This window comes from Heterodontus francisci, chromosome 11 (genome assembly GCF_036365525.1).
Source record: "Heterodontus francisci isolate sHetFra1 chromosome 11, sHetFra1.hap1, whole genome shotgun sequence".
NCBI lineage: Eukaryota > Metazoa > Chordata > Chondrichthyes > Heterodontiformes > Heterodontidae > Heterodontus > Heterodontus francisci.
This window is the reverse complement of record NC_090381.1, coordinates 95,542,037-95,555,811: the sequence shown is the minus strand read 5'-3', so window position 1 is coordinate 95,555,811 and position 13,775 is coordinate 95,542,037. Positions and strand designations below refer to the sequence as shown.

The 13,775-nt window shown below is 42.3% G+C and overlaps 1 protein-coding gene across 1 annotated transcript in view; it reads left to right on the top strand.

The window, feature by feature from the left end:
• The window catches only part of xrn1 (5'-3' exoribonuclease 1), a 139,927-nt gene that overhangs the window by 85,668 nt on the left and 40,484 nt on the right, over positions 1 to 13,775 (top strand). The window contains 4 exon segments of the mRNA XM_068042580.1: positions 1,426 to 1,558; positions 2,982 to 3,051; positions 3,405 to 3,627; positions 10,602 to 10,733. Of these exon segments, the coding sequence (XP_067898681.1) occupies positions 1,426 to 1,558; positions 2,982 to 3,051; positions 3,405 to 3,627; positions 10,602 to 10,733 (558 nt within the window).

The window sequence follows — 13,775 nt, the reverse complement described above, 5'->3', positions numbered from 1 at the left end:
TATCCTATAGCTCAATCTCGCAGGAAGGTACAAAATTGTTTCTTTGGGTCAATTTCCTATTTTGTTGTTTGCACTGCATACCAGCCTAAGTGGCAGAGTGTACGGCCAAGTGCACTCTTAAAACTACAAGCAGTAAAAACACAGTGTGGTGACTTCTGGGCTGAACTGATATGGGGAGGAAGGATACTATAGTGATACTGTTTACACGTTTTAGACATCAGTCTAAATCCAAGTTGAACACATGTTGCACTGTATGAGGGATCTAATATACAGCCATATATATAAAACTAGTGGCAAAACAAAGTTGACACTTCGAGCTAAAAGCAGAATACTGCAGATGAAATGAAAAGAATAAATGCTGGAAACACTCAGTTGGGCAGCATCTATGGACAGAAACACTTTGAACTAATTGGCTTTATTGCTATGGCATGCACAAACTTCAGTGTCCATTCACAAAGAGGTCAGTGAGGCAGTGATAGAACAACAATACTCACTAATTTTTCATTGAGAACTCTAGTGTGGTGCAGTGTCTTGTTCTAGAGCTGTTGGTGCAAATGACCCATCAAGCTCTGCTATGGTTTGCTAATTTGGAGATCTCTGGTCAGAATTGCCCACATGGGACCATCTAATTTCAATTGTGCCAACATGGAAATTTGCTGAGTGGAGGCAGGAAAGTAAATTAGATGATCAGTGCCCATGGGTTATTTGCACGCATTCCTTATGACTGGCTATATTGGAGTGTTTCTATATTAAAGGGACTTTTGGTAGAGGCCTGTGATTAGGTTTGCAGCCCATTCTCTGTATGTCCCTCTTCATCTGCTGTTCCCCCTTATCCTTGTCTTTGCTCCCCTCCCCCTGCCCCACTTCATTATGTCTGTTTTCCTCCTTGCTCTGGTTGCTTCTGAAGCCTGCTAGCCAGCTGTGAACGTTAAGAATTCAATGCGTTTCCTCTAATCCTGAGGTAAACCAGGGTGTTTAACGTTGGGTCCACTCAAAATATCTATACTACCCCCAAATGTAAGGGCTGTGGACCTCTTAACATGGTTAAAACTCTCTTGTTTTATGTTAATGGAGAGTAAGAGAACTGAAGAGCACAGCAATAGGCCTATCATGAGTGAGAGGGAGGCAGGAAGAGGCAAGTACACGTGGGTTAGAAGGAATAAGCTTGCACCTGAAATAGATTCAGATCGTAGTGGATGGCTTAAAATCGAGACTTGATTATCAAAACAGGAGTTTGTGAAAGTATTGGAATAGAGCTACAAAGTTGGAGTCTTCTAGAACTTTTGGAGGTTTGGATCTTTGTTGCATTCCTGAATAAAATGTGTTGAAACTGCTTTTCCTTTTTATAAATCAAATTGCATTTTAAACACCTTGGAATTTTCAAGGTCTTTTTTTTTCTTTCTAAGTTTTTATTTCCCTACACAGCCTCTGGAGCAGCAACATGGTATAGTCCCAGACAAAGATGCAGAGTACCTTTTATTTGATCGTGTTGTGAATGTGAGGGAGGACTTCTCTGTTCCTGTTGGTCTTCGAGGAACCATCATAGGAATGAAAGGAGGTGAAGTTTTAAGGAGCGTAATATTTAGAGAAGGTTAAAAGCCATGGGTTTAGATGGGGAGAACACAGATCTTGATTTATTGTAACTGAGCACTTCTTGTGACTTTTAGACTCGTCTGTTCCACTTGCTTATGATCTGTTATAAAAGTTCTGTTTGATAAGGCCCGAGCCTGCTTTTCTTCACACTAGGTCCACTGTTTATGGGAGCATCTCTATTAATTGTTGGGGCCAAGTACCATTCTAAGACAAATTCTCAGTGATTCTCCTTGTGGAGACTCTGTCTGCTGTTTCAAATAATTTTGTAGTCAGAAAAGATCATTTTTACACGTGTTTAAATTGGAAAGTTTCTCTTTTTAAAACTATTTTAAAATTCATAATTTTACATAGTAAATAGCTTATGCAAGGTACCTGGAACTTCTTTTTGGACAAGTTCTATGCAGAATCCATTTGGCCCAGCAATTTGAATTGTCTATTTATTATTTATTTGTCTTTTTTAAATTTCTGTTTTTGTAGTTTCTTTTTATTTTCTTTCCCATTTCTTGCTATTTTAATTGTGTCTGTTTCTTATCATTTTTTTTTGTTGTCTGTGCCCTTAAGATGGCCTGGTTAGTGTGTATTGTTTCTGTTGCAATAGAGAGTGAACTCATCCAAAAGTATTCTGAGGTATTCTTAATGCGATATCTCACAGGTTCACACGTTTCTCCCTTGCCCCTCTCCATTTTATTTCCCACATCAAGCTGCTGTTCCCATCCTCTACTCCCACCTGATGTTAGCAGCATTTATACTTCTGGTAGCTCTTATGTGATGATCAGATTGCTGCAAATGCTGCTTTTCAGCATCCAACGCATCATTGAATTCTTACCTTCTGGAATTCTCTACCCAACTTCCTGTGCCTTAACACACAACTTTCTCATTTCATTCATGTAGGTGAATGTGCAGCTGATCCAGTTGGGAACTTTGTTTATTTTCTACAATATAAATCAGATGCATATTGAAAAGCTTTCTTCTGTAGATTCATTATTAACCATGCAATAAAATTAATTTAAAACCTCTTTTATTTTGGGAAACTGCTGTCAATCATTTTTAGGTAGTGCATTGATTGAATCAGCACTGTTTTTAGTTAAAGATAAATTAATAAGGCTGATGCAATTTTAATAATGAAGATTTGAATCAACCAATCTTATCAATATGCCTGATTTCCCCCTCACTGCCCCCACCACCATTTTTGTGTATTGAAATGGTCAAGAATATATAAACTTAATTAAGAATTGTCTTGAACAAGTTATATTCAAAACCGTCCTCATTTTGGACTGGAACTGTAAACTTTATAGTCTCATTTACTGAATTGCTATATTAATGTACTTATTAAGATATTCATCTGTTCTTTTCAATAATATTTTGAACTTGTCTTCTCTGCTGTGTAGCTGAGAGAGAATCTGATGAATTTTATGAAGTATTATGTGATGAAGAATTTCCAGGTGGACTTACGATAAGGTTTGTATATACTAACATGTTTGGATTTTTAGGGTAAATAGGTATTCGTTGTACAAATTGATTAGTACTACATCTGTGTTTTTATTAATAGGCTTTTACTGACATTAATTTCTTTAATGAAAAAAATTAAGTGAAAATTAACCTTGATCGCCTTTGTGACGAATGGAAATATCATTTAACGTGGATTAGTTTTGATTTGTTCTGTTTTTATTAATGGGATGTGGGAAATGCTAGCACCACTGTATTTATTGCCTTAAGAATATTAGTACTTTAAGAAATTTGCTGGATGTCTTTAAATGTGAATTAGCTTGATTCAGGTTTGACACTGTTAACGACGCTACATTTGTCTTTAGATGCTCTCCTGGCCGAGGTTATAGATTCCCGAAGTGTGCCTTAATCAACCTCAGTCATGGTAACCGCTTGGAGTTTGGAGGTCAGAATGCAGCAGCATTATTAAAGCCACAGCCGACTGCTATACCTCAACATGCTGTGTACCCTTCCTCACAGTCTGGTGTTCAGAAAGTGTCGACAGGAGGGCTAAACCACTCCCCACGCTCCCTGTTTGTACCTACACAGGTAAAGTAACATAACTGTAAATGAACTGAATAACCAAAAAACTGCAGATACTGGAAATCTGAAAGAATAAAAAATGCTGGCAGCACTCAACAGGTCAACCAGTATCTGGAGAGAACCAATGAGTACATCTCAAGTGAGGTTGCTTCGTCAAAGGTATTGACGAGCGTTTTGATGAAGAATCTGCATGCAAAACATTAACTCACCCATTCTTTCAACAAATGTTGTCTGCCCTGCTTGAGTGTTTCTTGCCTTTTGTTAATTAACAATTGATTCCCTAAATCTGGTAAGTCTGCTGGTCTTGCATGTGTTGCAATGAGTTTTTATTACCATGGAGAAGAAAGCTAATTTCGGTGGTTAAGTGATGCATTGCCATGCTTTGTCTCCGATGGGATGGAGTCTAGATTGATCGTAGCACACACATATTGTACATTGAGTTAACAGTACAGAAACAGGCCGATTGGCCCAACTGGTAAATTCCAGTTTTTATGCTCCACCTGTCCATCTGTCAGCATAACCTTATATTCCTTTCTCCCTTTTGTTTATCCAGCATCCTCTTAAATGCATCTATGCTATTTGCCGCAACTCCCTGTGGTAGCAAGTTCCACTTTTTGGATAAAGACGTTTCTCCTGAATTCCCTATTGGATTTATTAGTGATTAACTTATAACTGACTTTATGACCTCTAGTTTTGGTCTTCCCCGCAAGTGGAAATGACTCCTTTGACTACCCTAACAAACCTCATCAGGTCACACCTCTGGCTTCTGTTTTCTAGAGAAAAGAGCTCCAGACTGTTCAATGTTTCTTGATGGCTATCACTTCTCAGTTCTATTATCATCCTTGTAAATCTTTTTTGCACCTTCTGCAGTACCTCTATATCAGTTTTTTTAAAATGGAGACCAGAACTGTGCACAACACACTTGTGTGGTTTAATCAAGGTTCTATACAAGTTTAACATAACTTCTCTGCTTTCAATTCTATCCCTATAGAAAATGAACCTCAGTGTTTTATTTGCATTTTTTACGCCCTTGTTAACTTGTATTGCTAACTTTAATGATTTGTGAGTCTGTACGCCTTTGTCCTCTATCCCAGTTAGACTCTTATTGTCCAACAAGTATGCAGCTTCTCTTCCTACCAAAATGCACCACATCACACATACCCATATTGAAATTCATTTGGCAATAACGCGCCCATATTTTGGCTTTGAAATTCATTGAGAAAATACAGATCTGCTAATCAAGTAGTCATTTTAAAAATGCAAGACGAGTATTTAAATGTTCAAGTATGGCAACAAGACTGGAATCACGGAATCGTTGCACACAGAAGGAGGCCATTTGGCTTGTCGTGTCTGCGTCAGCTCTCCGAAAGAGCTAGTGCCATTCACTGGCCTTCATCCCGTAGCTCTGCACATTCTTCCTTTTCAGATAACAGTCCAAATCCCTCTTGAATGCCTCGTTTGAACCTGCCTCCACCACGCTTTCAGGCAGTGCATTCTAGATCCTAACCACTCACTGTGTGAAAAAAGTTTTTTCTCATGTCACTATTGCTTCTTTTGCCAATTACCTTAAATCTGTGCCCTCTTGTTCTCGATCCTTCCTCCAGTGGAAACAGCGTTTCCCTATTTACCCTGTTCAGACCCCTCATAATTTTGAATACCTCTATCCAACCTCCTCTCAACCTTCTCCAATCCATCCACTTAACTGAAGTTCCTCAAGTACTGGAACCATTCTCGTGAACATTTTCTGCACTCTTTCCAGTGCCTTTACATCTTTACTAAGTGTGTTGCCCAGAACTGGACACAATACTCCAGTTGAGGCTGAACCAGTGCTCTATACAAGTTTAACACAACTGATGCAAGGTCATAGACCTGAAATGTTAACTCTTTCTCTCTCTACAGATACTGCCAGACCTGCTGAGTTTTTATTTGACTGACATAACTTCCTTGCTTCCAACCTCATAGTCCCGCAACCCCGAACAGCCCGCTTCTACCTCCTTCCCAAAATCCACAAACGGGACTGTCCCAGCAGACCCATTGTGTCAGCCTGCTCCTGCCCCACTGAACTTATTTCTTTCTATCTTGACTCTATCTCTTCTCCGCTGGTCCAGTCTCTTCCCACCTACATCCGTGATTCTTCTGACGCCCTACGTCATTTTGACAATTTCCAGTTTCCTGGTCCCAACCGCCTCATCTTCACTATGGACGTCCAATCGCTCTGCACCAGGATGGTTTGAGGGCTCTCCGCTTCTTCCTGGAACAGAGGCCCAACCAGTCCCCATCCACCACCATCCTCCTCCGCCTGGCTGAACTTGTTCTCACACTGAACAACTTCTCCTTCAACTCCACGCACTTCCTTCAAGTAAAAGGTGTCGCTATGGGTACCCGCATGGGTCCTAGTTATGCCTGTCTTTTTGTGGGATATGTCGAGCATTCTTTGTTCCAGTCCTACTCAGGCCCCCTCCCCGAACTCTTTTTCCGGTACATTGATGACTGTATCGGTGCCGTTTCCTGCTCCCGCCCCGAACTAGAAAACTTTATCAACTTTGCTTCCAATTTCCACCCTTCTCTCACCTTTACATGGTCCATCTCTGACACTTCCCTTCACTTCCTCGACTTCTCTGTCTCCATCTCTGGGGATAGGTTGTCTACTAATATCCATTATAAGCCCACCGACTCCCACAGCTACCTCAACTACACTTCTTCACACCCTACCTCCTGTAAGGACTCTATTCCATTCTCCCAGTTTCTCCGTCTCCGACGCATCTGCTCTGATGATGCTACCTTCCATGATTGTGCTTCTGATATGACTTCCTTTTTCCTCAACCCAGGATTTCCCCCCACTGTGGTTGACATGGCCCTCAACCGTGTCCGGCCCATTTCCCGCACCTCTACCCTCAACCCTTCCCCTCCCTCCCAGAACCGTGACAGGGTTCCCTTTGTCCTCACTTTCCACCACATCAGCCTCCATATCCAAAGGATCATCCTCCACCATTTCCGCCACCTCCAGCGTGATGCCACTACCAAACGCATCTTCTCCTCCCTTCCCCTGTCAGCATTCCGAAGGGATCGTTGCCTCCGCGACACCCTGGTCCACTCCTCCATTACGCCCACCACCTCATCCCCGTCCCATGGCACCTTCCTCTGCAATCGCAGGAGGTGTAATACCTGCCCATTTACCTCCTCTCTCCTCACTATCCCAGGCCCCAAACACTCCTTTTAGGTGAAGCAGCGATTTACTTGTACTTCTTTCAATGTAGTGTACTGTATTTGCTGCTCACAATGTGGTCTCCTCTACATTGGGGAGACCAAGCGCAGACTGGGTGACCGCTTTGCGGAACATCTGCGCTCAGTCCGCAAGCAGGACCCTGAGCTTCCGATTGCTTGCCATTTCAACACTCCCCCCTGCTCTCATGCTCACATCTCTGTCCTGGGATTGCTGCACTATTCCAGTGAACATCAATGCAAGCTCGAGGAACAGCATCTCATCTACCGATTAGGCACACTACAGCCTGCCGGAATGAACATCGAGTTCAATAATTTCAGAGCATGACAGCCCCCATTTTACTTTAATTTTTAGTTATTTTTTCTTTTTTTCTTTTTTACATTTTTTACAATCTTTTTTTTTTGCATTTATTTCATTTCATCTTCGTTTGTTTAGTTTGCTTACCCACTGGTTTTTTTTCATGTTTGCACTTGCTGCTGTTCAAGATTCAGTCCGTTAACACCTAATCTGTACTAATGCTTTGTCTTTCAACACACCATTAACATATTGTTTGCCTTTGCTCCATGGCCTTTTGGTCAGCTATGTGGCCTTGTCCAATCTACACCTTCTCCTTTGTTATCTCTTGCCCCACCCCCACCTCACTTGCTTATAACCTGTGACTTTTCTCATATTTGTCAGTTCCGAAAAAGGGTCACTGACCCGAAACGTTAACTCTGCTTCTCTTTCCACAGATGCTGCCAGACCTGCTGAGTGGTTCCAGCATTTCTTGTTTTTAACTTCCTTGCTTTTATACTCTCTGCCCCTATTAATGAAGCCTAGGATACTGTCTGTTCTCTGAACTGCGCTTTCAACCTGTCCTGCCACCTTCAATGATTTATGCACATGTACACCCAGCTCCCTCTGCTCCCGCACCCCCTTTAGAATTGAACCCATTTTTTATATTGTTTCTGCTTATTTTTCCTACCAAAATGAATCACTTCACACTTCTCTGTATTAAATTTCATCTGCCACTTGTCCATCTAATCCACCAACCTGTCTACGTCCTTTTGAAGTTCTACGCTATCCTCATTATGGTTCATAATGTTTTCTATATCAAAAGGTCGGTGGCGAGCCTGTCTCCGCAGCGCCTGGGGAGCCAAACTAGGATTTTTCGCTCCTCAGACCCTTAAATGGTCTTGGGCAGGACTTCCACCTGCGTGAGGTGGGAAGTCCCACCTAATGGAGTTATCGGCCAATCGGTGGGCCGGCAGCACTTAGTCCCAGCAGCGCCACCGGGAGCGGTGGCCACTGCCAGGACTGCACCCAGCCATCGCAAGAAGGTGAAGGATGGCCCCGGAAAAAAGATGTGTTTAGGGTCTCGCCGGGGACAATTGGTCAGGTCCCCGCAAAGCAAGCAGGGGTCAGTTGGGGAGGGCAGTAGGAGTGTTGTGCGTTGGGGCAGTTGGTGCTTCAGGGGCAGCCCTCCGTTGGGTGCAGGGTTCCTGATCAGGAGGGCCCTCCCCCAGCCTGCAAGAAAGCCAGCTGGTTTCACCAGGTGGGCTTTTTGAAGCCTCAGCTGCTCACCAGCCAAGGGTAAACTACCCGCAGCGGCGGGCGGAGGCCCTTAAGTGCCAGTTCATTGGCCGCTTAAGGGCCTTAATTGGCCTGGGGTGGGCGGGCTGTTTCTCGCTGCCACCAGCCTACGAAATGTTGCAGTGGAGGTGGGCGGAGGTTGGGAACGGCCCCCTCCCTGCCTCCCATTCAATTCTACACCCCCACCCCCGCCACCAGCCCGCTCGTTTGGGGGGGGAATTCCAGCCCAAATTTTGTATCATCCACAAATTTTGACATGGTTTCCTATACACCAAGGTCTAGGTCATTAATATATATCAGGAACAGCAATGGTCCTAACACCAGCCCTTGGGGAATTCCACTACAAACCTTTCTCCAGTCTGAAAAATATCCATTAACCGCTACTGTGTTTCCTGTCATTCAGCTTATTTCCTATCCATGTTGATACTGTCCCTTTTATTCCATGAGCTATAACTTTGCTCACAAGTCTGTAGTGTGGCACTTTATCAAATGCTTTTTGGAAGTCCATGTACACCACATCAACAGCATTGCCTTGATCAACCTTCTCTGTTATCTCATCAAAAAGAATCCCCAGCAAGTTAAACATGATTTGCTTTTCACAAATCTGTGCTGGCTTTCCCAAAGTAACCTACATTTATTCAAGTGACTATGAATTTTGTCCTGATCTATCATTTCTAGAAGTTTCCCCACCACCGAGGTTAAACTGAATGGCCTGTAGTTGCTGGGCTTATCTTTACAACTTTTTTGAACAAGGGTGTAAAATTTCGAATTCTCCAGATCTCTGGCATGACCCCTGAACCTAAGCAAGACTGGAAAATTATGACCAGTGCCTCCGCAATTTCCACTCTAACTTTCCTCAGTAACATTGGATGCATTTCATCCAGTCTTGGTGCCTTATCAAGTACAGCTAGCCTATCCAATACCACCTCCTTATCAATTTTAAACCCAAGTGTCTGAATTACCTCCCCTTTCACCATGACCTGCGCAGCATCTTGTTCCTTGGTAAAGACAGATGCAAAGTAGTCATTTGATACCTCAGCCATACCCCCTGCCTCCACGTGTAAATCCCCTTTTTGGTCCCTAATCAGCCCACTCCTCCTTTCACCACCCTTTATATGCCCGTAGAGGATTTTGGATTCCCTTGTACATTAGCTGCCAATTTCTTTTTATACCCTCTCTTTGCTTCTCTTTTCTTTTTCACTTCCCTTCTGAACTTTCTATTTTCTGCCTGGTTCTCGGTTGTGTTATTTACCTGACATCTGTAATAAGCGCACTTTGTCTTCTTCATCTTAATCTCTATCTCTTTCGTCATGCAGGGAGCTCTGGATTTGTTTGCTCTATCGTTCCCCTTCGTGGGACTATACCTTGACTGTGCCCAGACTGTCTCTTTAAAGGCAGCCCATTGTTCAGTTAGTTTTGCTTGCCAACCTTTGATTCCAATTTATCTGGGTCAGATCCATTCTTGTCATATTGAAGTTGGTTTCTCCCCAGTTCATTATTCTTACGCTGGATTGTTTCTTGTCCTTTTCCATAGCTAACCTAAACTTTATGAGACAATGTCCTCTAAATATTCCGTGCTGCTACTTGATCCACTTGGCCCACCTCTTTCCCAAGAACCAGGTCTAGCAGTGCCTCCTTTCCTTTGGCTTGGAAACATACTGCTGTCAAATTCTCCTCAACACACTCGAGGAACTCTTGCCCATCTCTGCCCTCTACACTACTACTAAATAATTTTCTGATTGTTTAGATATTGGATTTCTTAGATCCAGCATCTGTTCCTGTTTATGATGGGAACTCTTCAGTATGTTTCTCACATACCAATATTCCGCTCAGGTGTCTGAATTAGTTTGGCCATCATAGCAAAGGGTGAGGTGGATCTGGGTAAGTTTGGAGTTGAAAGCAGTGTGGCCTTGCGTTAAATCACCGTTAATGTAAAATGTACCATTTGTGTCAGAAGGACCATGTTTTATATGTAATTTAGACCTCTGTTACTGTAAACTAGACCCGAAAGTCTCGTATTGAGAGTTCCCAGTTCTGGGAGTCACCAAGATGAAGTGTGAAAACACAGGTTGAAATGTTGTTTTGTTGGTGTAGAAATACATGGTCCAGATTTGGGTGACGGTTTAGTTCATTTTGTCAGTAATATTTTAAGGGGTGCTGTAAACCTGTGAATTTTATCATTTAGCAGCTGAATGGAAGACAACCATATCTCAGGGCAGAAAATCTGAACAATCAAATCAACCATCAGAAAGCAAATGGACCGTCTAGCTTTCATCGAAATGATGAGAATCAGCACAAAGGAGGGTCTGCTAAGCTGGTAGGAAAGATGTTAACTACTTAAACCCGTAATTTCATAGCGCATGAACATTTTTTTTAAAAAAATTGAGTTTTGTACTCCCAATGCTTTTCTTGCTCTACCCCTCCTGTTTGCACACGTACATGAGCAAGCATTGTTCTGCATTTCCCCAGAGAGGGAGAATGGAACATTTTTGTAGCATATTAGCATCAAACCCTTCCATGCAGCATTCGCTGAAGCATTAGTGTGAAATGTCCATTTCCTGAATTTGCAGCTCTTGTCCCCCTGGTGGTTGTAAGTGCATGAGTGAATTGAGCTTTATTGTTCGCGACTGGATGTGTTCCTGGTTTCAAATAGCCAATGATTTGGCACTTATTGCTAAACTCACTCATAGGAACATAGGAGCAGGAGTTGGCCATTCAGCCCGTTGAGCCTGCCCCACCATTCAATATGATGGTGGCTGATCATCCACTTCAATGCCTTTTTCCCCACACTATCCTCATATTAATCTCTGCTTTAAACATACTCAATGACTGAGCTTCCACAGCCCTCTGGGGTAGAGAATTCCAAAGATTCACAACACTCTGAGTAAAGAAATTTCTCCTCATCTCTGTCCTAAGTGGCTTCCCCTTACTTTAAAATTGTGTACCCTGGTTCTAGACTCCCCAACCAGGGGAAACATCTTGGCTGTATCTACCTTGTCTATCCCTTTAAATATTTTGTAAGTTTCAATGAGATCACCTCTCATTCTTTGAAATTCTAGAGAATGCAGGCCCAGTTTCCCCAATCTCTCTTCATAGGACAGTCACGCCATCGCGGGAACAAGTCTGGTGAACCTTCATTGCACTCCCTCTATGTCAATAATATCCTTCCAAAGATAAGGGGACCAAACTGCACACAGTACTCCAAGTGCAGTCTAACCAAGGTTCTATACAATTGAAGCAAAACCACACTACTCCTGTACTCAAATCCTCTTGCGATAAAGGCTAACATACCATTAGCCTTCCTAATTGCTTGCTGCACCTGCATGTTAGCTGTCAGTGACTTATTGACAAGGACACCCAGGTCCCTTTGTACATCTACACTTTCTAATCTCTTATCTTTAAAGGAATACTGTGCACATCTGTTTCTCCTACCAAAGTGGATAAGCTCACATTTTTCCACATTATATTCCATCTGCCATGTTCTTGCCCCTCACTAAGTCTGTCCAAATCCCCTAGAAGCCGCTTTGCATCTTCCCCACAACACACATTCCCACTTAGTTTTGTGTCATCCGCTAACTTGGAAATAGTACATTTGGTCCCCACATCCAAATCATGGATATATATTGTAAACAGCTGGGCCCAAGCACTGATCCCTGTGGTACCTCACTAGTCACAGCCTGCCAACGTGACAATGACCTGTTTATTCCTACTCTCTGCTTTCTGCCTGTTAACCAATCCTTAATCCATGCCCCTATATTACCTTCCATCCCATGTGCTTTAATTTTGCTAACAAACCTCCTGACTTTATCAAAAGCCTTCTGAAAATCCAAGTATACCACATCCACCAGCTCCCCTTTATCAATTCTGTTAATAACATCCTCAAAAAACTCCAACAGGTTCGTCACATGATTTCCCATTCGTAAATCCATGTTGACTGTGCCCAATCATATCATTATTATCCAAGTATCCATTTATCACATCCTTTAGAATAGATTCTAGCATTTTCTCAACGACTGATGTGAGGCTAACAGATCTGTAATTTCCTGTTTTCTCTCTCCCTCCCTTCTTAAATAGTGGGGTGACATTTGCGACCTTCCAATCTGCAGGAACTGCTCCAGAATCTATAGAATTTTGGAAGATGATCACCAATGCATCCACTGTCTCCATAGCTACCTCTTTCAACACTCTGGGATGTAGAATATCAGGTCCTGGGGACTTAGCAATCTTCAGCCCCATTAATTTCTCCAAAACAACCTTCTTACTAATAATAATTTCCTTCAATTTCTCATTCCCCCTAATCCCTTGAGCCTCTAATTCTGGGAGATTTCTTGTAGCATCTTCAGTGAAGACAGACACAAAGTAATCATTTAGCTTCTCTGCCATTTCTCTATTCCCCATTCTCCTGACTCTGCCTGTGATGGAGCCACATTTGTGTTAGCCAAACGTTTCCTTTTTACGCACCTGTAGAAGCTTTTACAGTCCGTTCTTATATTTTTAGCCAGCTTGCATTCATATTCTATTCTCCCTTTCTTTATCAGTTTCTTCGGCCTCCTTTGCTGTATTCAAAGATCCTCCCAATCCTCTGGTTTACTACTATTTCTGGTAACTTTATCGGCCTTTTCTTTTAATCTTATACAATCCTTTACTTCCTTTGTTATCTACAGTTGACTGCATTTACTTTTGAGTTTTTTTTGCCTTGAAGGAATATACAGTTGCTGTAAAATATATAATATTTCTTTAAAGACTATCCATTGCCTATGTACTGTCAAATCTTTTAATGTATTTTCCCAATCCACCTTGGCTAATTTGTCCCTCATACCTTCATAATTTCCTTTGTTCAAATTTAACACCCTGGCTTCAGATTGAACTACCTCACTTTCAAACATAATGTAAAATTGTATCATATTATGGACATTCATCCCTAAAGGTTCTTTTACAACAAGATTATTAATTAACCCTTTCCCATTACATAAACCTAGATCTAAAATAGCCTGTTCTCTGGTCGGTTCCTCAACATACTCCTCTAGGAAACCATCCCTAACACACTCCAGAAACTCGTCCTCCACAGCATTAGTGCTCATTAGGTTTACCGAGTCTATATGCAGATTGGAGTCACCCATGTCACATGCTACACTAATCTCCTGATTAATGCCATGCCCCACACTACCACTACTGTTTGGTGGCCTATAAACAATTCCTACCTATGTTCCCTGCTCCTTGCTGTTTCTTAGCTCCACCCAAACAGATTTCACATTTGGTTCTTCCGATCTGAGATCCTCCCTTACTAATGTACTGATCCCATCCCTTATTATCAACGCAACACCTCGTCCTTTTCCTTTTTGCCTATCCTTCCTAAATG